The sequence below is a fragment of the Atheta coriaria genome, unplaced genomic scaffold (assembly GCF_025399875.1).
Source record: "Atheta coriaria isolate IRGN ID8LTWV9N9 unplaced genomic scaffold, Caltech_Dcor_3.1 hic_scaffold_4_pilon, whole genome shotgun sequence".
NCBI lineage: Eukaryota > Metazoa > Arthropoda > Insecta > Coleoptera > Staphylinidae > Dalotia > Dalotia coriaria.
The window spans coordinates 1,307,662-1,328,090 of NW_027045446.1; the positions used below are offsets into that span (position 1 = coordinate 1,307,662).

The 20,429-nt window shown below is 33.2% G+C and overlaps 4 protein-coding genes across 4 annotated transcripts; 2 read left to right on the forward strand and 2 right to left on the reverse strand.

Moving 5' to 3' along the window:
- Positions 1-945: 945 nt before the first annotated feature.
- Positions 946-3,330, reverse strand: LOC135790851 (GPI mannosyltransferase 3-like). The gene is made up of 6 exons (XM_065301134.1): positions 2,881-3,330; positions 2,609-2,816; positions 2,386-2,551; positions 2,010-2,291; positions 1,850-1,951; positions 946-1,769 (listed from the first exon to the last, which is right to left on the reverse strand). The coding sequence occupies exons 1-6, from the start codon at positions 3,124-3,126 to the stop codon at positions 1,241-1,243; spliced, it is 1,533 nt and encodes a 510-aa protein (XP_065157206.1). The 5' UTR covers positions 3,127-3,330; the 3' UTR covers positions 946-1,240.
- A 100-nt stretch (positions 3,331-3,430) lies between these two features.
- On the reverse strand, positions 3,431-6,072 carry LOC135790852 (cytochrome P450 9e2-like). The gene is made up of 6 exons (XM_065301135.1): positions 5,808-6,072; positions 5,061-5,298; positions 4,701-4,993; positions 4,266-4,624; positions 3,928-4,194; positions 3,431-3,862 (listed from the first exon to the last, which is right to left on the reverse strand). The coding sequence occupies exons 1-6, from the start codon at positions 5,987-5,989 to the stop codon at positions 3,687-3,689; spliced, it is 1,515 nt and encodes a 504-aa protein (XP_065157207.1). The 5' UTR covers positions 5,990-6,072; the 3' UTR covers positions 3,431-3,686.
- A 2,030-nt stretch (positions 6,073-8,102) lies between these two features.
- On the forward strand, positions 8,103-10,638 carry LOC135790777 (adipokinetic hormone/corazonin-related peptide receptor variant I-like). The gene is made up of 7 exons (XM_065301050.1): positions 8,103-8,309; positions 8,599-8,826; positions 8,909-9,161; positions 9,275-9,400; positions 9,477-9,672; positions 9,781-10,025; positions 10,316-10,638. The coding sequence occupies exons 1-7, from the start codon at positions 8,103-8,105 to the stop codon at positions 10,636-10,638; spliced, it is 1,578 nt and encodes a 525-aa protein (XP_065157122.1).
- A 3,392-nt stretch (positions 10,639-14,030) lies between these two features.
- LOC135791031 (adipokinetic hormone/corazonin-related peptide receptor variant I-like) lies at positions 14,031-17,632 on the forward strand. The gene is made up of 6 exons (XM_065301343.1): positions 14,031-14,992; positions 15,282-15,509; positions 15,592-15,865; positions 16,172-16,361; positions 16,519-16,763; positions 17,234-17,632. The coding sequence occupies exons 1-6, from the start codon at positions 14,660-14,662 to the stop codon at positions 17,605-17,607; spliced, it is 1,644 nt and encodes a 547-aa protein (XP_065157415.1). The 5' UTR covers positions 14,031-14,659; the 3' UTR covers positions 17,608-17,632.
- The last annotated feature ends 2,797 nt before the right edge of the window (positions 17,633-20,429 follow it).

The window sequence follows — 20,429 nt, forward strand, 5'->3', positions numbered from 1 at the left end:
ACGCTAATCATCGCCGTTATCCGCGTTATTACCGAATTACCGAGTTGAAAACTTAGTTTTCGTTAGCAATGCAGGTTTCTTTGTGAATTCTGGCTGTAATTGATGATAAATGAGTCAGTTATCAATGGTTTGATAATGGGGAATACCAAATTTAGTTGTGTGAAGTTTAAAATGACGCCATTTTGTTATTTTTGGATGAATATTGCTTAAAAGTTGTAAGAAATCTAAAATTTAATAAAATTATTGATTATTTTTGGGTTTTTAAGCAAATATCTTGTAGAAAACATGAAATTTGTATCAAAATTTAAGGTTATGTTTGTAAACGACGCCATTTTGTTGTTTTGGTGTTGAATATTGTTTAAAACTTGTAAAAAACCTAAAATTTAATAAAATTATTGATTATTTTTTGGTTTTTAAGCTAATATCATGTAAAAAACATGAAATTTGTATCAAAATTTAAGGTTATGCTTGTTCTCGACGCCATTTTGTCACTTGAACATTGAATATAGTTTAAAACTTTAGTAAAATTGAAAAACTAATAAAATTATTGATTATTTTGATGATTTTAAGCAAATATATAGTAAAAAACATGAAATTTGTAACAAAATTTAAGGTTATGCTTGTTCACGACGCCATTTTGTCACTTTGGTGTTGAATATAACTTAAAACTTTGGTAAAACTGAAAAATTAATAAAAATATTGATTATTTTGATGTTTTTAAGCAAATATCTGACAAAAAATCATGAAATTTGCAATAAATTGTAAGGTTATGCTTGTTCCCGACTTGTTCCCGACGGGTTAACACTTGTGTAAAACCTAAAAACTAATAAAATTATTGATTATTTCTTAGTTTTTAAGCAAATATCTTGCAGAAAACATGAAATTTGTATCAAAATTTAAGGTTATACTTGATTTTGACATTTTCTTAACCAAAAATGTACTGAATACATTTTATGCGTCTATTTCGAGTATAAAAATTCACAAAACATTTAAAAACAGTATTGCCACAAGAAAAACTAAAGCCATAACCACACAAATACTAAATAACCTCTATAACCTTAAAATAATAAAACAAATGTCAAATAAACCAGTAATTGTTAGTAAATGAACACTTTGGGGTGTTATTCCTTAACTAGTTGTCTTTGAGCCTCATTTGTTTGTACTCTTGTTTACATTTGTCATTTTAAGTCGATTATTTGGACAAAAATTAAAATACTACTGCGTATATCAAACTAACCAATTATTTACTGGTTTTATCTCTACCTGAATTCGAATTCTCGCCCTTATTAGTCGGTACTAACTCATGTACGATGACATAACGTCCAATGCGTGCATCCGACACAAATTCAGTGTTGTAAATGCGATGAATCGGTTTGTACCGACTTAGAATATCAGATAAATGTGGTAATAATGCATCAAACGAAACAATGTGGCTTGGAAGAGGTTTGTTTGGTGGGTAATTATTGCGGATCCATGTACTGGGGTTTTTATAGAAGTAATCTGCCTCGTCTTGATAGTTGTCAACTTTTGAGAGGTTAGGAAGGCAGGTTAGGAAACGCACGGTTACGTTTGTATGCAAATGGCTGTAGAGAGGCGTTGAGTGACATGGCATTAAGAATAAAATGTTGGTATTCTCTGGATCTTTGTTGGCAATCTCACGTAGAGGTGTCATTACTTCCAAGTTACCTTTTTGATGCATTGTGCTGAAGTAAATCGCAGGTAGAGCATTGCCGACGAGAAGCACGACTGCAACCAACCATACTAACCAACTGAAACATAATATAACCTCATATTAAGTCATAACCTTAAATTTTCATGTAAAATTGAACATTTTGTTGTTTTTACGTACTCTGAAGCTTTCCTACTCCAAACTGTTAGGAAATCAGCCGAGATATGCAATGCAATCGGCAGGAGTGGCATCAAGAATCGAAATTCTTTGTGTCCCATAAAACTATCACAAAAATATATCAAAATATATGTCATTTAAAGTCAAAACATTAAAATTTTACCTGTATATAAATATAGCGAAAGTAAAACTCGCCAAAAGTGCAAGTTCATCAATAAAAACATGGCGATGTTTCAATACTCGTACAGTTGCAATCAAAAAAGGCACAACTTGCACACCCAAGACTGCAACTAGTCCTTGGGATAAATACCAATGCCATGGATGTGAGCCGTAGAATTCACCAACGCCGTCTAGAACATTCGAAGCAAAGAACTCCCACCATGTGACGACAAAACTGCCATGTAATATGCTGTCAAACGCTGTTGAACCAATCAAAATCAGCAATCTTGAAAACAAAACATTTTTGAGGTTAAATATAACCTTAAACTTAAAATATTTGGCATTTGATAGTAAAAATATTGTTTTTAATGAAAACTTACGAAACAGGAAGATATAAATTCAACAAATTCTTTGAAACTGCAATCCTGCTGGTGAATAATTGATAAGCACACAAAGGTAGCCACAAAATGGCCGCCGTTGGACGAATGGCAACTGATAAACCCACAACCCACAAAAATGTTGAGTCTACTTCAGCTTTCTCATGTTCTAAAACATTTTTTATTACATTAAAGACAAAAAATGATTGATTTTATAAAAACTTACTCGAATACTTTTGAAATGGGAATGTTGACAGTGCGATTGTTGTTAGACAAGTCTCGAAAGTATTCAAAAGTGTTCGTGAGGCTGTATAGAACCAAAACCATGAAATACCAATGCAGAACATTGACCATTTGGTTCTCCCACACCATTTCCAGAAGCAATAATCAGAGAAAGCACTTAAAGTTGCCTGTAGTAATCGTGGAACATAAATCTGAACAAAAAAGCATTAAAAATCATCAAAATCAACTTAAAAACGTGTATAATTTAATATATACCAGCATTTCTGTTGAATCAACACCAATAAGTTGCAGTATTTTATACACAATAGCAATAATTCCTGGATGTAAATAACTGCGAATGCCTTTCGTCCATTCCCAGCTCAAATATCCATATCCATAGACAAATTTATGCGCAACTTCCAAGCTCTGCCAATACTCATCCGGTACAAACCATGTGCTCACAATAAACACGGATAATATTCTGATTAATAACAATATTCCGAAGGCTGCACGATCTTTCATTGTTGAATTTTCGTGTTTATCCAAGAAGTTTGAATGAAAAACTCGCTGAAAAGTGTGGAATTATACGTGTTCAGGTTAGTAGAACCACGTGAGATGCGTGGAAAATGTCGTGGAGTTATTTTTATCACTGGTTTCCAGTTTAATTTAAGAATACTGATGGGATAATCGAATGTATGGAGTTAAACAAGCTGAAATGTTTTGTGTGGCAAGTTGGAGGCTATGTTTACGCGTCGCTGAGTTGTCAAACAGTTACAGAGTGTTTCAAGAGTGTTTATGGTTGAATAAATATGAATTATGGGATAAATTTGTTGTTTTAAGATAAAATATGTATAATATAACATAGATAACATAATTTTGTAGGTTAAAATATAATTTTGAGTAAAAAACGTACGTTTTGGCTGCAAAAAACGCCATTTTGATGATTTTTTTAGGTTAAAATGCCACCGGGGACCAAAATTTATTAAAATTAGTGGTAAATACTTCTAAAACACTTATACAATGTAGTAATTAATAGTAATTACTTGCTAAAACGTTTAAAAAATGTGGTTTTATGTAAATATTCAATTTTTTGGTTGAATTGGCTCAAAATCAAACCAAAATCCACCAATGGGCATCCGCATAAATGTCCCTGGATCCACCAGCGGCGTTTCAGGCATTTTCGCATTATTTTTCACGTGGAAATTACTCAAAATATGCACAAGTGCCATTTTTACTTGTAAAATACCAAAACGCATTCCTAAAATGTCAAAAAATGTCAAAAAAATGACAACGGTAACATTATTATTAATTCTAAACACATACCAACACAAAATCGTGGTCCTTCACCAAATGGTAAGTAAGTAAAGTTCTTAATATTGCTTTTATTCTCTTTGGCGAATCTTTCCGGTATAAATTTATCAGGTTCAGGAAAATATTCCTCATTTCGATGTAGAGCCTCAACAGGGATACAAATCGGGTCCCCAGGGTTCACAATCACACCAGGAATGTTTCCTTTCGGTGATGGGAACTCATATGTCTTCGTACAAGTCTTAAACAAGACCATCATAGGTGTATCCAAACGCATTGTCTCTAAAAACACACAAAACATAACCTAACATAACCTAAAACACTCGAAAGACATTTTGAAGGGTTTAACTTACCAGTGACAACACAATCAAGATAAGTCATGTCTAAAATAGCTTCGTATGTGATACTATCATTGTGTTTTTGTCTGACAAGTTGAATTTCTTCACGAATTTTGTTTTGTACTTCAGAATGTTTGGCAATTTCGAATAAATTGTAACAAATAACCACAGAACTTGTTTCTATACCGTCTCCAAAAAAGCTGGCAGCCTGCGCAGCGACATCTCTATCATCAAACTTGTATTCTTTGGATTTTTCTTTTAATTGACTAATTAAGTCGAGATAATCATTACGGATGATGTTGTTTTCTTTTCTGTAGCGTATGGTTTGAGTAACGACATCTATGAGGTAATTCTGCACGTATTTACTGAAGAAGCTATAAAAATAGGTTAAAAATTATATTTTTGAGGTTATGTTGTTAAAAATATTTAAAATTAATAAAAATAACCTACCCTACTGATAGATATTTACCAAGTGCAGGCATCATAAACAAAATATTAAGTTTTAGTGATTGTGTGAAAGATGGCGTGCCGAAATCACGCGCAACATCAACAAATTCACTCTTTTCACTGTCGAAAGCCTGCGCAGTGAGTCCAAACGCACAGTTTGCGACGTTTTCCGTTGTGAATTGATGCGCGAGGTATTTACCATCAACACAATGATGGCGGCCATCTTGTACACGTTTATTCAAGTATTTTATGAGTTTCTGTGCGGTGTCATCCATTAACGGAAAGACTAACTTCAACTACAAGTAATAAAATGTAAAATTATCAATAAACAAAAGAATATTAATGAAAAATATTGTTTTTTACTTTTCCAGCTGTAAACATTGGACTTATCAATGCTTTAACGCTTTTCCAATGATGTCCTTTTAGGGAAAACAAATTTTTCGCCATTAGGTAATCAGTATCTGCGGAAACTTCAACGACATTGTCTTCAAAGTGGTTGAAATCTTTCACCATAACCTGTCCGATTAGTTCCAAGTCGTTTATTATCAGAGTTGGTGTTAGACATTTGTAGAATCCAATGTATTTATAATCTTTGAACTTCCTGAAACATAAATTGAGGTTATGTTAGTAAATTGGAGGTTATATTAGTAAATTAGGAGTTAAATAGCTAATAAAGGAGGTTAGGTTAATAAATTTGAGGTTATAATGAAAAAAAATGAAGTAAAATTAATAATATTGAGGGTATGTTAATAAATTTCAGGTTATATTAGTAAAATTGAGGTTATTGTAGATTAATTTATGTGTATTTATTCAAAATTGAGGTTAAAGTACTAAAATTGGTGTTATATTAGTAAATTTGAGGTTAAGTTAATAAAATTGAAGTTATATTAGTAAAATTAAGAGCTATTTAAGCTAAAAAAGGAGGTTAGGTTAATAAAATTGAGGTTATGTTGAGATAAAATGACGTAAAATTAACAATATTAAGGTTATGTTACAAAATTTGAGGTTAAATGCGTAAAATTGAGGTTATTTTAGAAAAATTTAAGTTTATTAGTCAAAAATTGAGGTTAAATGAGAGAAATTAAAAATTTTGAGGTTAATTTTAGTTACCTGCATGATTCAATCACTGGAACCATAAAATTCTTCGTCCCTATCAAAGTTTCCCACAGATTTCCAACCAAAAACGTCGGTTTTAAAGTAGGAATCTGCCTTTTCTTCCAATACGAATGACAGTGTTGCACATACAAGTAAAACGTAACAAAAACAACAAAAACCAACGTTAACAAAATCATTTTTGTCTCTCTATAAGTTAAACTGTCTCTAAACTTGTATAGAGATGAAATGAATGCGTTTAATAAACACGAATGATAATAAATATTATGTAAACTATTGCCGCTCAAGGTCACTCCAATATTGATATGACCTAAGGGTCCGCTCAAATCACGCGCGCCAACAATACGGCAATTATCATCAATAAAATGACCTCAATATTTTCTGATTTTAATTAATTTCGGTGTAAACAAACCGAAAATAATCTCAAATCAGTCAGTCAGATTTTTCATGCTCTTGATAAGCATACATTATGACGATAATATGCGTAAAGGATGTTAAAAATTAATTATTCGATAAATATTCATCGGATGGAAATAAAATTGATTCAGTTTTGCGAGGCATTTAATTTTGACACACTTTATGCCTTCAAGGCGGTGGAAATTAATTTAAATAATTAATTTGCATGTGGATTTTGTGGACTTTTTATGTTTGGTTACACTGTATTACGTGTATTGTGTGTTGCATATGTTATATTTTAGTGTTTGGACGGTTTTATAGGTGGCGCTACATGTAGATATCAATATTAAACTCAAAAGAATGATTTTAACATGTTTTTCGCTAAATATTAAATTAATTATTTATTAATAAACCTTATTTTATACTTAATTAAACTTATAAATCTTCAAATGGCGTGAAATTAATTAAAATAATTACTTAACACGAAATTTTTGGTTTTTAAGTTTGGTTACCTTGTATTACGTGTATTGTGTGTTGCATATGTTATATTTTAGTGTTTGGACGGTTTTATAGGTGGCGCTACATGTAGATATCAATATTAAACTCAAAAGAATGATTTTAACATGTTTTTCGTTAAATATTAAATTAATTATTTATTAATTAACCTTATTTTATGCTTAATTAAATTTATAAATCTTCAAATAGCGTGAAATTAATTAAAATATTTAATTAACACGTAATTTTTGGTTTTATGTTTAGTTACCTTGTATTTCGTGTATTGTGTGTTGCATATGTTATATTAATGCATTTATTACTGATGTAACAAGTAACCCCCAAAAAAGTGTTTCTAACCTAAAATTTACAAAATATTTAATTATTTATTCATTACTTGACCTAATTTCATACTTAATTAAATATATAAAATATAATTAGCATAAATTACAATATTTTCCAATTCTTATTCGCTGGATTATTAAATTTTCATGCTTGAATAACGTTTTTTATGAGTTTATTGACTGAATAAAAGTAATGAAAAGTAATTGCGACTTTTTGTAGCGTGAAATGAAACTTTTTTCGATGCTAAATAAAAATTTAATTGCAGTGCGAAGAGAATTCGGGTAAAAAGGGTTAATCTAAATGTGTGTCATTATGCAGACGAATAATATTATCGTAAATTGTGTGTTGTGCGCGTGAATGCGACAGTGTGAGGTAAGTGAAAACACTTGTCGATTATTGCGCGTTAAAACAGTTTTCCTCTCGTGTTATACTGGCGCGCAAAGTGGAAAATGTGGAAAACCAAATAGAAAAGAGTTTCACTCCTGTTTTTCGTGTTTTCGCTTTGTTTTCATCAGGATTACGGAATACATTTTGTTTTTGTGTTGTTCACAGCAAATAATGCAGTTTTTTTAGTTTTTTGCGGTGTTTTTTGATGAATTTAATGTTTTGAAGGTTATTTGATAGGGATAAATATATTTTGCAGAATTGAGAGTAATATCCGGATCCTTTCAAAACATTATCCTTCGAATTCGAAGTGCTTTCAGCGCAAGTCACCTTCCTCCAACCGGCAAATGCCGGATTGGAAGGATGCAGGATGCGAAAGGCACATCAGTGTGTGCTGGCTCTTCGCGTCGTCCTGTTCGTTTACAACTCAACATCGGAAAACATTTTTTATCGCGTAAAATAAATTAATTTTAATTAAATTACAACAAAAACAAACAAAAAATTAAAAAAAAAATTGAAATGGAAATTCATTCGAATGATTCTTTAATTAAAAAATATCCTATAGAATTTTTTACTTTTGATAGTATTATTGATAACAATCGTAATAATACCGATGTGATTTTTGAAAGGAACAGTTTTTTGAATTCGTCAACGAATACGACGGGGAATGTGTTGATGCAAGTAGAATATCCTCGGTTTGATTCACGTGCGCTGGTCGTGGTGATTGTATATTGTTGTGTATTTGTGGTTGCCTGCATTGGTAATGTCACTGTCTTCGTCAATCTTTTCCGGTCACGTCGCCGGAAGTCTCGCATCAGTTTCCTTATTATTCATCTCACCGTCGCGGATCTTATTGTTACATTTATCATGATACCATTTGAAGTAAGTGAGAAAAACATTCTAACCTCAATTGACCCCTATTCATCTTCCAATTAACTTTTAAACATGGCAACTGATGAATTGGCGTGATTCATCACGTTTCTCTTTCATTTCCGTGTATTTTCCGAATAATTTGGTCAGACTAATGTTGATAGCCTTCACGTGGGGTTAAATTACTCCTTTCAAGTTCATTAATCCTTCCGTTTTAATCCTATTAAAGGATAATGAAACCTCACACGCTTTTTGGTCCTTCAAAGGAGTGTATTATTAAAATGTTTGTGTTTTTGATAAGATTGCATGGCGTATCACTGTGCAATGGTTGGGTGGCAACATCGCCTGCAAGATTCTCCTCTTTTTCCGTGCATTTGGTCTCTACTTGAGCAGCAACGTGTTGATCTGCATCTCCCTGGACCGTTACTTCGCTGTGGTTCATCCGTTAATGATGACCAACAAACGTAGTCGTGGCAAATGGATGCTCTACTGCGCTTGGTTGGCGTCAACTTTCTACGCCTCCCCACAAGTATGAATCAACACAATCACCTTTACTAATTACTCCTTCAGAAGTTGTGATGAATTGTATTCGTATTATATTCCCGACGTAGATTTTAATCTTCCACGTGGAAACTCATCCGCACTTCGCTAACTTCACGCAGTGTGTCTCCTTCGACTCGTTCGCATCGCCACGCCATGAATTCCTCTACAACATTCTCTGTCTGACGATGATGTACTTCCTGCCGTTGACGATCATCATCGCTGCTTATGCGTCTATATTGTATAAAATGTGGCACAAAGCACGCGAATCCTCAAAGGAAGAAGTCAATAATACACAATCAACAAATTCATCAGAAAAAAGAGGTAATTCAACAAACATAACCTACAAACAACTTCAATCAGACACATATAGATGGCGCCACATTACAACAACATAACCATGATATTAATATTAACATCACATATATTTTCAATAGTGTCAAATATCAACGAACCACATCACTCCAAATGTAACTCCAAATATTCAGCACCTTTAGTAAGACACAACAATTCCTCCGAGAGTAAAGACTCCGCAAGCAGACGCAGCCGCAGCACTCTCAAAGGTTAATAAATATTAAACACCGCTCGGAAACAAACAGAATAAACTACAACCCTGCTTTTATCTTTTTTCTCACACAGTTTCCAATATCAACGCGACAACACCCACTCCATCTCATGAAAAAATCCAAGTGCGAAAACACAGAGATCACGTTGTCCTGCGTCGATCTGATGCCAAGTGTATAGAACGAGCACGCCGCAGGACGCTCAAAATGACAGCTGTAATCGTGATTGTTTTTGTGGTTTGTTGGACACCATACGTAGTAATGGCATTGTGGTAAATTCACTCCCCACCAAAAAAAAAAATCAACATATTTTCATTTAATTAACTTTTGATCATAAAAAAATATTTTAATAAAATTTAAATTAATTTTTATCATGGCAGGTACATGTTTGATCGTCAAAGTGCCCAAAAAGTCCCTCTGTGGCTCCAGGATGGATTGTTCATGATGGCGGTGTCAAATAGTTGCATGAATCCTTTGGTCTATGGCAGGTACACGGTGAGAACCGTTGTGGGTGGGAATCGGTGGCCAAACACCACGTCAAAGTGCTGTTTGTTTGGTTGCGCGGCACGCAAACGCAGCGTGATCATAATCGAACCCCGGATCAACAATAGACGAAAAAAATACGGTGAGTATTAAGACTCGCCGAAGAAAAAACAACAGTGTAATAATTCATTATGTTAACCTGATTAATTTCCTCGCTGTGTAATAATTTTTTCCACTTTTGTTGTGTATCTTTGCTGCTCGTTGAGTTAAATTGAACTTTTTGTGTGTTTTTCGTTGTTTGTTTATATTTACACGCCGAGTTTCGGAGTTTTTTCGAGGTTTAAGTTGATTTTACATGTTTATAATGGTAATTAACATTAAATAATCCAAAAACCTTTTTTTCTTAAATTAAATAGAAAATGTTATTTTTAGTTAATCGGCCATTGTTATCAATGGTAAATTTTACATCTGATGATAAGAATGGTAAAGAGGTTGAAAATTCACCAGAAATTAAAAACCAATTTATATCGTCGCGCAAAAGTCATATTGATGCAGTTGGGGTGGAGGCGCTTGGTGGAGGCGCCGGGATGCATATGGATTATAAGCGTTCCACGCTGGCACGTCCCAAGTCGTCTTGGCAACACAAATTATACGGGGATCAGCAGCCGGATCAAGAATATAATTACGTGTGTGAATATGAATGGAGTCGTGGAAATTGTATTCGGAAGAAAACGAAGGAATTAGTTATAAACTGAAATCTGATATAATTAACACTTTAATTAACAGGGTATTTTATGTATGAATAAATATTTTAAAGAAAATATGTGTGATTTTGTTATTTTTAATTATTTTGTCTTCTAGGGAATAAAATAAGTTTTAATATTGAGAATTAATTATTCATAACCTCACTTTTTTTTTCATTTTGAAAAGAGAATTTATTATAATGCGTTTATCATTGATGACTTAATGGAATTCTTGAATAATTCCACAGTTTTACTCTTGACGACGAAGGAAATATTTAAAAGTTTTAAAATTTAAAGGAAATATTAATTATTTATTGATAATTATTATGAATAACTAGATTTATCCCGCGGCTTCGCTCGCGTTGCATCCATCAAATAAATATTAGAAATCAATGAAGTTGCTTCCGTACGCGTCTGTAGCCACAGAAGAAGTAGCAATGAAGTAGAATGGCGGGAAGTTTAAAATGGTTGAAAGTATAGTCTATGGAAGTATAGTGTACAGTCTCCATAGTGTAGTCAATTGGATTTGATGTTGACGTAGCTGTCGGTAATACAGTGTGATAATACAGTGTGATGGTACTACAGAACTTAGGTTTGAGCTTCATTGCTGGAATGCTAGATGGCGTTAAAGAAGTCAAATAGCCAGATGCAGAGGTATTATTGGCTAAACAATTTCTTTATTTTATTTAAAATATAATTTTTTTATTAACTAAAAAGTTGCCTATAACCATTCGGGGACCACTAAGAATATGTGTAGAAATTTTCATGTTCATCTGTTAAGTAGTTTTTGCGTGAAAGTGTAACAAACATCAGGACTTTTGCATTTATAATATTAGTAGGGGTTAATAGTGAAATATTTGTTAAATATTTGTAGTTGAAAGTATTTTGAACTTAATTTTTATGAAAGAAAGCAAATTAATTAATAAAAAAATGAATTTTTTGCTTTTTACTTTCATAACGACAGTTTTTCCACGGTTTTTAAAGACAAAAAGTGGTACTTTAAACACGGGCGTCCAAAACTGTGACTAAAGTACTTTATTCACTGGTTTTAGTCACGGGGTGGAGCTTGCCTCTACGTATTAACCTACGGTACAGCATAAAAAGTAATAGAGTACAATTAAACATGTGGTATCATACTGCGCATGCGTAAAACTGTCCAATGCTATTTAAATACACTCTCCACTAATGGGCGGAGCAAATCGCACGTAAAAACACAAGAAACTCACAAATATCAATCGATTACTGTCGAATAACATGAATGAACTCATTTAATCCATACTAGAATAGACTAGAAGCGAATTCTTTTATTATTCAGCAAAGTCTCACGTTCTGCCAAGTTTCCGATAAAAAAAGAAAAACTTCCACCAATCGTGCGTGAACTGCGTTGAAGTATTAATGGATTACAGCCAGCTTCCAACACTCTATTCCTCCCTGTATTCTTGTAATAATTTTTCTTATTAATTTATTTCTTATTAATTAAAATAATAAATTAGATTTAACCCACATGCATTTTTCATCATGTAAATTGTTATAATTAATATTATATTAAAGCACGATGATTACATTACATTATCCTTCGACTGGCAAGTATGCTAATGTTCGTAATTTTATTTAAGTGCATACATTAAATATTCTTGTCGGTTGAATTAATGAGCATGTTAATTAACTTCATCCAAAATTAATTATAGGCAACCACAACCATAACCACAACTGCAGCAAACTATAGTAAATTGTATGTTTTGTGGTTTTTTATTTAAACCAATCAATCAATTAATTAATTTAATAGTGTCAAAAAGTAAAAAAAAAAAATGAAAAATTGTTGAAAACTTGTCTAATTAGGTTATGTTTTGACATATTTGACAACATAACCTATAATATAGCCTATTTTAATATGTAACAAAGAGAATTATATTATGTTATTAACATGTTTCTTAAATAAATAATAATTTTTACTAAAAACAAAAATATTTAAATTAATTTTAGTAAAATTGCTAATTATTTGTGATATTTATAAGTAAAAGATAAACAATTTTGCACAAACAAATGAATAATTAGATAAGAAATTATTCCTTATCTAAAACATGTTCACCCAAGGAGTCATTATCGTGATTACAATTACCAGCATAGCAAAGCATGAATTTTTAACAATATCGCTTACAATTCCAATTCCATTGTGCGCTTGGCGTTGTGTTGTGGGTTTTACCCGTGACAAAATAATCGCGCATTGACACGTGTATCGAAACCACAGATTGAGGCATTCGCTATCGCTGTGTGCGCGTGTTTAGTGACGCAGAACGCATCGTGAACTTTGATAAATAATCAACAGCCATTACTACCCTAACAATTACATCCACATCCACATTAATCCCTACTAATATTATAAATGCGAAAGTCCTGATGTTTGTTACACTTTCACGCAAAAACTACTTAACCGATCATCATGAAAATTTGTACACATATTCTTAGTGGTCCCCGAATGGTTATAGGCTATTTTTTATTTAATAAAAATAATTATTTTTTAAATAAAATAAAGAAATAGTTTAGCCAATAATACCTCTGCATCTGGCTATTTGACTACTTTAACGCCATCTAGCATTCCAGCAATGAAGCTCAAACCTAAGTACTATAGTATCATCACACTGTATTATCACACTGTATTACCGACAGCTACGTCAACATCAAATCCAATTGACTACACTATGGAGACTGTACACTATACTTCCATAGACTATACTTTCAGCCATTTTAAACTTCCCGCCATTCTACTTCATTGTTACTTCTTCTGTGACTACAAACGCGTGTGGAAGCAACTTCATTATTTTAGATATTCGCGAGCGAAGCCAAAGGTTAAAACTAGTACCTATATAAATGGTAAGCATTCATGCGTTCAAGGTTGCATAATTGCATAACACAAATGATTACCTACAAGTATTTATAAGCAATTAACAGTGTGTATAATGCAGTATTCAACAATAACTTCCACGGAAAACAAAGTTAAAAAATATTAAAATAAAATAAAATAAAATTTAACCAAAAACAAAATGGCGGGTAAATTTATCATATTTGGGTTGTGTTTGATGTTTGGTGTGACACTGGCCCAAAATGAGGGATCTCGTAAGTAGGATCACAGGATATGCGTGAATTTGTAATTCATTGTCATTTTCCAGCCGGTGGGATTAATTGCACTCGCACGAATGAAGAATACGCATGCGGGAGCGCCTGCCAGACGACCTGCGCGAATCTAGGGCAGCCCTGTCCGATTATCAATGTCCGCTGCAATGATGCCTGCTACTGCAAGGAGGGATACGCACGGATCAGTGGTGATCAAAGCAAATGTATTCCGGTAGCCGATTGTCCACCCAGGGGTAATACTTTTCCTCAAAAACATTTTTTTATTCATTTATAATCCTTGAATAAAAATAATAATAATAATAATACTTGTAAAATTACTAATTTCAATTTTCTGGATAAATTTATTCTTCACGCCTTCTTGTTCGAGTGATAGTTTTCCAACTTTTTGAATTAATAGAAAGATAGGAAAACTTTTCATGCAATTTAAACTTTTCCCAGAAACTTAACCTAACTTTATGTATGTGCCATTGACATAACCTAACTTAATTCAATCTAACCTTAAATATGAAGTGCATGTAAGTATTGAACAAGCTGATATTTGATTAACACGACACTAGTCAACTGTAAGAGTCATCGACGCAAGGATAATACGAAGCTGCAAAGGTACATTCCTTGCTGAATAACAGCGAATATCGAGAACGCGGAAAATAAAATTACTCTTCTCTTCCTTTCGCACCAGTAGCAGATGTGTGTGCTTGGAGCGCAAGTCAGCTGCCACAACGACCGCCCAATTCACGAATGGGAGGATGTAGGATGCAAGGATGAGAGGATTCGGGCACAGTGTGTCGTGATCCTTCGCGTCGTCCTGATCGCACACATTTCTACTCCGGAATATTTTTATAATCTACGTAAAATTAAAATAAAATAAAAATAAAAATTTTGATTTGAATTAAATTAAATTATGAAAAACGTAATTGAATTTTCTACGTTTGATAGTATTATTGATAACAATCGTAATAATTCCGATGTGATTTTTGAAAGGAATAGTTTTTTGAATTCGTCAACAAATAAGACGTTGAATGTGTTGATGCAAGTGGAATATCCTCGGTTTGATTCACGTGCGCTGGTCGTGGTGATTGTATATTGTTGTGTATTTGTGGTTGCCTGCATTGGCAATGTCACTGTCTTCGTCAATCTCTTCCGGTCACGTCGCCGGAAGTCGCGCATCAGTTTCCTTATTATTCATCTCACCGTCGCGGATCTTATTGTTACATTTATCATGATACCATTTGAAGTAAGTGCGAAAAACATTCTAACCTCAATTGACCCCTATTCATCTTCCAATTAACTTTTAAACATGGCAACTGATGAATTGACGTGATTCATCTCGTTTCTCTTTCATTTCGGTGTGTTTTCCGAAAATTTTGGTCAGACTAATGTTGATAGCCTTCACGTGGGGTTAAATTACTCCTTTCAGGTTCATTAATCCTTCCGTTTTAATCCTATTAAAGGATAATGAAACCTCACACGCTTTTTGGTCCATCAAAGGAGTGTATTATTAAAATGTTTGTGTTTTTGATAAGATTGCATGGCGTATCACTGTGCAATGGTTGGGTGGCAACATCGCCTGCAAGATTCTCCTCTTTTTCCGTGCATTTGGTCTCTACCTGAGCAGCAACGTGTTGATCTGCATCTCCCTGGACCGTTACTTCGCTGTGGTTCATCCGTTAATGATGACCAACAAACGTAGTCGTGGCAAATGGATGCTCTACTGCGCTTGGTTGGCGTCAACTTTCTACGCCTCCCCACAAGTATGAATCAACACATTCACCTTAACTAATTACACCATCAGAAGTTGTGATGAATTGTATTCGTGTTATATTCCTGACGTAGATTTTAATCTTCCACGTGGAAACTCATCCGCACTTCGCTAACTTCACGCAGTGTGTCTCCTTCGACTCGTTCGCATCGCCGCGCCATGAATTCCTCTACAACATTCTCTGTCTGACGATGATGTACTTCCTGCCGTTGACGATCATCGTCGCTGCCTACGCGTCCATCTTGTGGAAGATGTGGCGCAAGGCACGCGACTCCAAGCGAGACGAAGTTGCCGCCCGCGGCTGTAATTCCTCGTCAACCAAACTCACCCATTCTTTGGAAAGTAAAGGTAAAAGTAATTACAGGGAGTAATTATCCAATACAACAATCTGACATGACAGGTTTTATAAAATCATCAAACAGAAAAAAGAAAGAAAACTGTAATTTGATAGCTGACACATAAAATTTAAACTAAAAAAAGTAGAAAACTGTAATTCGATAGCTATCATATTAAAACTAAACTTAAAAAAAGTAGAAAACTGTAATTCGCTATTCACCACTACAATACCATTAGTAATTAGTATTAAATTACAGTTTCCTATATTATCCACAGGTGCAATAATCAACATAATAACTTTACTCATATTCCACACAGTTTCCAACATGAACGAGACAACATTCTCGCAGGAACGCAGTCAGGTGCGAAAACACCGCGATCACGTCATCCTCCGCCGCTCGGATATGAAATGCATCGAAAGAGCCCGCATACGAACCCTCAAAATGACAGCTGTGATTGTAATTATCTTCCTGGTCTGTTGGACACCCTACGCTGTAATGACGCTGTGGTAAATACTCCAACCACCAAATTAATCCTTATTATTTCCTCTTTAGGTAAACTTTACTTTGTTTAACTTTGATTTTATTTCTCCTCTGCTTCCAAGCACGTAAATTTGATTAACGCTTTGGACTTGTATTATTTTGTAATTATTTCCTGTGTGTTAGGTACATGTTTGATCGCGAGAGCGCCCAAAGAGTTCCCATGTGGCTCCAGGACGGATTGTTTATGATGGCGGTGTCGAATAGTTGTATGAATCCTTTGGTCTACGGCCGCTACAGCGTTCAAACCGCCGCTGGGACGCGAACAACGCGCTGGTGTTTATTTGGTTGCTTCCCTTACGTTCACAAAAAGCACGCACGCAACGTGTCAATAATCGAGCCGAGGATCATCAATAAACGCAGACACTACGGTAAGCCCTACAAATATTATAAATGCGAAAGTCCTGATGTGTGTTACACTTTCACGCAAAAACTACTTAACCGATCATCATGAAAATTTGTATATATATTCTTAGTGGTCCCCGATTGGTTATAGGCTACTTTTTATTTAATAAAAAAATTATTTTTTAAATAAAATAAAGAAATAGTTTAGCCAATAACCTCTGCATCTGGCTATTTGACTACTTTAACGCTATCTAGCATTCCAGCAATGAAGCTCAAACCTAAGTACTATAGTACCATCACACTGTATTATCACACTGTATTACCGACAGCTACGCCAACATCAAATCCAATTGACTACACTATGGAGACTGTACACTATACTTCCATAGACTATACTTTCAGCCATTTTAAACTTCCCGCCATTCTACTACTTATAATCCTATAAGTTTATATAGTAGGCAACTTGTTATACACTATAATGTATATTTGGTTGCAGTTACTGGCGGTGGAGGGATATTACCAATGACAAACTTCATGCCCATTGTTGACGAAAAGCATCTCATCAGAAATTCATCCCAGGGACTTAAGCTACGAGTGGGTGGAGATAACCAAAGTATTAATGAAGTAGCCATGGTTGAAGACAGCGGAGCTGGAGGTGGAGAGATGAGGGATTACAAGCGCAACTCGGTGTCGGTCTCGTCCTGGCAGCGTGCGTGTTTTCATTCAGCAGTATCACAACCACGAGCGGATTTCCACGCGGAACACGAACATGACCATAATTGGCACAGCGGGCGGAGTGACGCAAAGAGTGAAAGTGGAAAAAGTTCGAAAAGTGTGCGCATCGACGAGAAATTCATTTATCACAGATAAAATGTTCTGCCCCAGGGTAATTAAATGTGATATTTATTATAGTATTAATAGAATACGGATTTAAAAAAATTTATGTGAAAAATTCAAACTTTTTGAAATATTTACTGTAAATTAATAAAAGAGAAATGTTTTTTATATTTTATATGTATATTTACTATAATGTGAGCATATTTATCATTTTTATTTGGTGTCATTAATCATCAAACAGGCAACACAAGAAAAAAAGTCGCGAAAATGTGAAAGATATGCGAAAAAAACTTTTATTTTTTTATTTATTTTTTATTCACAAATTGCTTTTTAAAAATATGAAAAATATTCATCGGGTGGAAACCTTTAGTAAACAAGATTATCGACCTCAATAAATATTTTAGAAGGTAAAATATGAATAATAAATTGGTTAATCATCAAATTAATTTGATTTAGAAGAAATTTTTAATGAAACAAGCCTTCCTGGATTTCCTGGAAGACATAATTGATAAACAGGAGTAAAATATCTTTTATTATCCTTGTTATTTACTGTGTTCATCCTTCAACATTGTTATTCTATATTTAATGTTATAAATTTATATTTCTTTGTACTTCAGATATGATTCTTGTAAAATATAATATACTAGCTTTATCCCTTGGCTTCGCTCGCGAATATCTGAAATAATGAAGTTGCTTCCGTACGCGTCTGTAGTCACAGAAGAAGTAACAATGAAGTAGAATGGCGGGAAGTTTAAAATGGCTGAAAGTATAGTCTATGGAAGTATAGTGTACAGTCTCCATAGTGTAGTCAATTGGATTTGATGTTGACGTAGCTGTCGGTAATACAGTGTGATAATACAGTGTGATGGTACTATAGTACTTAGGTTTGAGCTTCATTGCTGGAATGCTAGATGGCGTTAAAGTAGTCAAATAGCCAGATGCAGAGGTATTATTGGCTAAACAATTTCTTTATTATATTTAAAAAATAATTTTTTTTATTAAATAAAAAGTAGCCTATAACTATTCGGGGACCACTAAGAATATGTGTACAATTTTTCATGATGATCGGTTAAGTAGTTTTTGTGTGAAAATGTAACAAACATCAGGACTTTTGCATTTATAATATTAGTAGGGATTTTTATTCCATTTAAACTTGAAATTCCAGTTTAATAATATTTGTGTATTAATTATTTTGATTTTTGCGATTTGATCCCAGTTGCAACCCGGAATTGTTATTATATTTAATAAATAAACATATATTTATATTTATTTCTATTTATTTATTTGGGAATTTCATCTAGTTCAATGTTTTACGTGCTTGAAATATGAATAAAACACAAAATTTGTATTCCATGCAATAAAAGAGAAAAATTAACTTTTCCACTTTAAATCGTCCTTCACATGCGTAAAAAATTCATGTTGAGTACATTGAGTACATTGACACAGCGTTTTTCTTTGTCTTTAATATTTTATTTCAATTTGTGTCACTTGACACTTAATTTTTTGCTATTTCTGTTGCGAATTTAATAATTCATGGAAGAGACGTGTTTATTTCGGAGACACAAAATCATTTTAATACATTTTTAGTTTTTCTTTTCTTTTCTTCTTAAATATTTTATGAAAATAGAATTGTAATGTTTTTATTTTTAAATTTGTAAATATTTGAAAATAAATGTCAAATAAATTTGGTAATATAATTGGTTTGGTGGTAAATAAACTTGTTTATTACATTACTGTAATTTTAATTAATAAATGAAAATTCATCTAAAATTAAAATTGAATTAACTTGAATGACTCGTTCGGAAATTGAAAGCAAAGCATTTCATGTGCAATAAATACGCGCAAGCGGAAATAGAAACGCATTTTGGTTCATTGTTTTGCTTCATTCATGAATATTATCTTTGGTTGTTTATTAGAGTCATTAATATGCTTTATTACTACTTAAACTTGAATTATGTATTGTATTTTAACACGTTAAATACGTTATTATTTAAAAGAAAACAAAAAACGTAAAAAATTAATTTTTTGAAAAGGTGAAGTTTTAAACACTCTGTATTTACTGATTGCGTGGGTTAATTTCTATTCTGTTTTTGGCATTATATACCCGATGGTTCGCTTAAAATAATAGACACATTTTACACTCCGATAAATATCAAGAAATACTTTAAAATTTGGGTCAAAATTAACAATTTTTTGGTAATTTACAAAAAATCGATGTGAAAAACACCCGGTATCTTTTGAACCCGTGCATCAATTTTAATTTTGTTTATTTTATATTAAAGCGGAAGAGTTGCTTAATTAAACTACCGTTTTTCAACTCATTAATATAACCGGAAGTATCAGTAAATCATAGTTGAAATTGAGTATTTTTTAAAAAATTCAAAAAAATCATTTTGAAAAACACCCCGTATCTTTTGACTCCTTATGCTAATATTAATTTTGTGTATTTCAAATTAAAGCAGAAGAGTTGTTTAATTAAACTGAGGTGTTTCCGGTTCTCTCAAGTGTCAGGAAGTGTCCTTAAATCCTTATCAAAATTGAGTATTTTTCATTAATTAAAAAAATGTATATATAAATAAAAAACTCGTTTTTTTTCTTTTTTAACGTATTAATTACCATATTATTATCAATAAACACCAATAAAAATAATAAACCACGCAACAATAATACTCGAATCATAAAACACCCATAGAAATCACAATTACACACGTAAAAGCACTGAATGAGCAAAAAGCGAAGAACGCAGGACTCAAAGCTCGCACAAAGCTCGTCCTGCAGCCCCCCTTCTTGCCGAATCCTAACCAGTTGCTGACGACGCGGCGTCGAGCCAGGACACGCACATCCCACGCTCCTTT

Excerpts from the sequence above, each read along its gene's own strand:
- LOC135790851 (XM_065301134.1), bottom strand. The coding sequence starts at position 3,126 with ATGAAAGATCGTGCAGCCTTCGGAATATTGTTATTAATCAGAATATTA. Across the intron at positions 2,817-2,880 it reads TTGATTCAACAGAAATGCTG|ATTTATGTTCCACGATTACT; the intron begins GTATATATTAAA and ends TTTTTTGTTCAG. Across the intron at positions 1,952-2,009 it reads TTCGCTATATTTATATACAG|TTTTATGGGACACAAAGAAT; the intron begins GTAAAATTTTAA and ends TTTTTGTGATAG.
- LOC135790852 (XM_065301135.1), bottom strand. The coding sequence starts at position 5,989 with ATGATTTTGTTAACGTTGGTTTTTGTTGTTTTTGTTACGTTTTACTTG. Across the intron at positions 4,625-4,700 it reads GGTAAATATCTATCAGTAGG|CTTCTTCAGTAAATACGTGC; the intron begins GTAGGTTATTTT and ends CTATTTTTATAG. Across the intron at positions 3,863-3,927 it reads AGGACCACGATTTTGTGTTG|GAATGCGTTTTGGTATTTTA; the intron begins GTATGTGTTTAG and ends TTGACATTTTAG.
- LOC135790777 (XM_065301050.1), top strand. The coding sequence starts at position 8,103 with ATGCAAGTAGAATATCCTCGGTTTGATTCACGTGCGCTGGTCGTGGTG. Across the intron at positions 9,162-9,274 it reads AAATTCATCAGAAAAAAGAG|TGTCAAATATCAACGAACCA; the intron begins GTAATTCAACAA and ends TATTTTCAATAG. Across the intron at positions 10,026-10,315 it reads CAATAGACGAAAAAAATACG|TTAATCGGCCATTGTTATCA; the intron begins GTGAGTATTAAG and ends TGTTATTTTTAG.
- LOC135791031 (XM_065301343.1), top strand. The coding sequence starts at position 14,660 with ATGAAAAACGTAATTGAATTTTCTACGTTTGATAGTATTATTGATAAC. Across the intron at positions 14,993-15,281 it reads TTATCATGATACCATTTGAA|ATTGCATGGCGTATCACTGT; the intron begins GTAAGTGCGAAA and ends GTTTTTGATAAG. Across the intron at positions 16,764-17,233 it reads CAATAAACGCAGACACTACG|TTACTGGCGGTGGAGGGATA; the intron begins GTAAGCCCTACA and ends ATTTGGTTGCAG.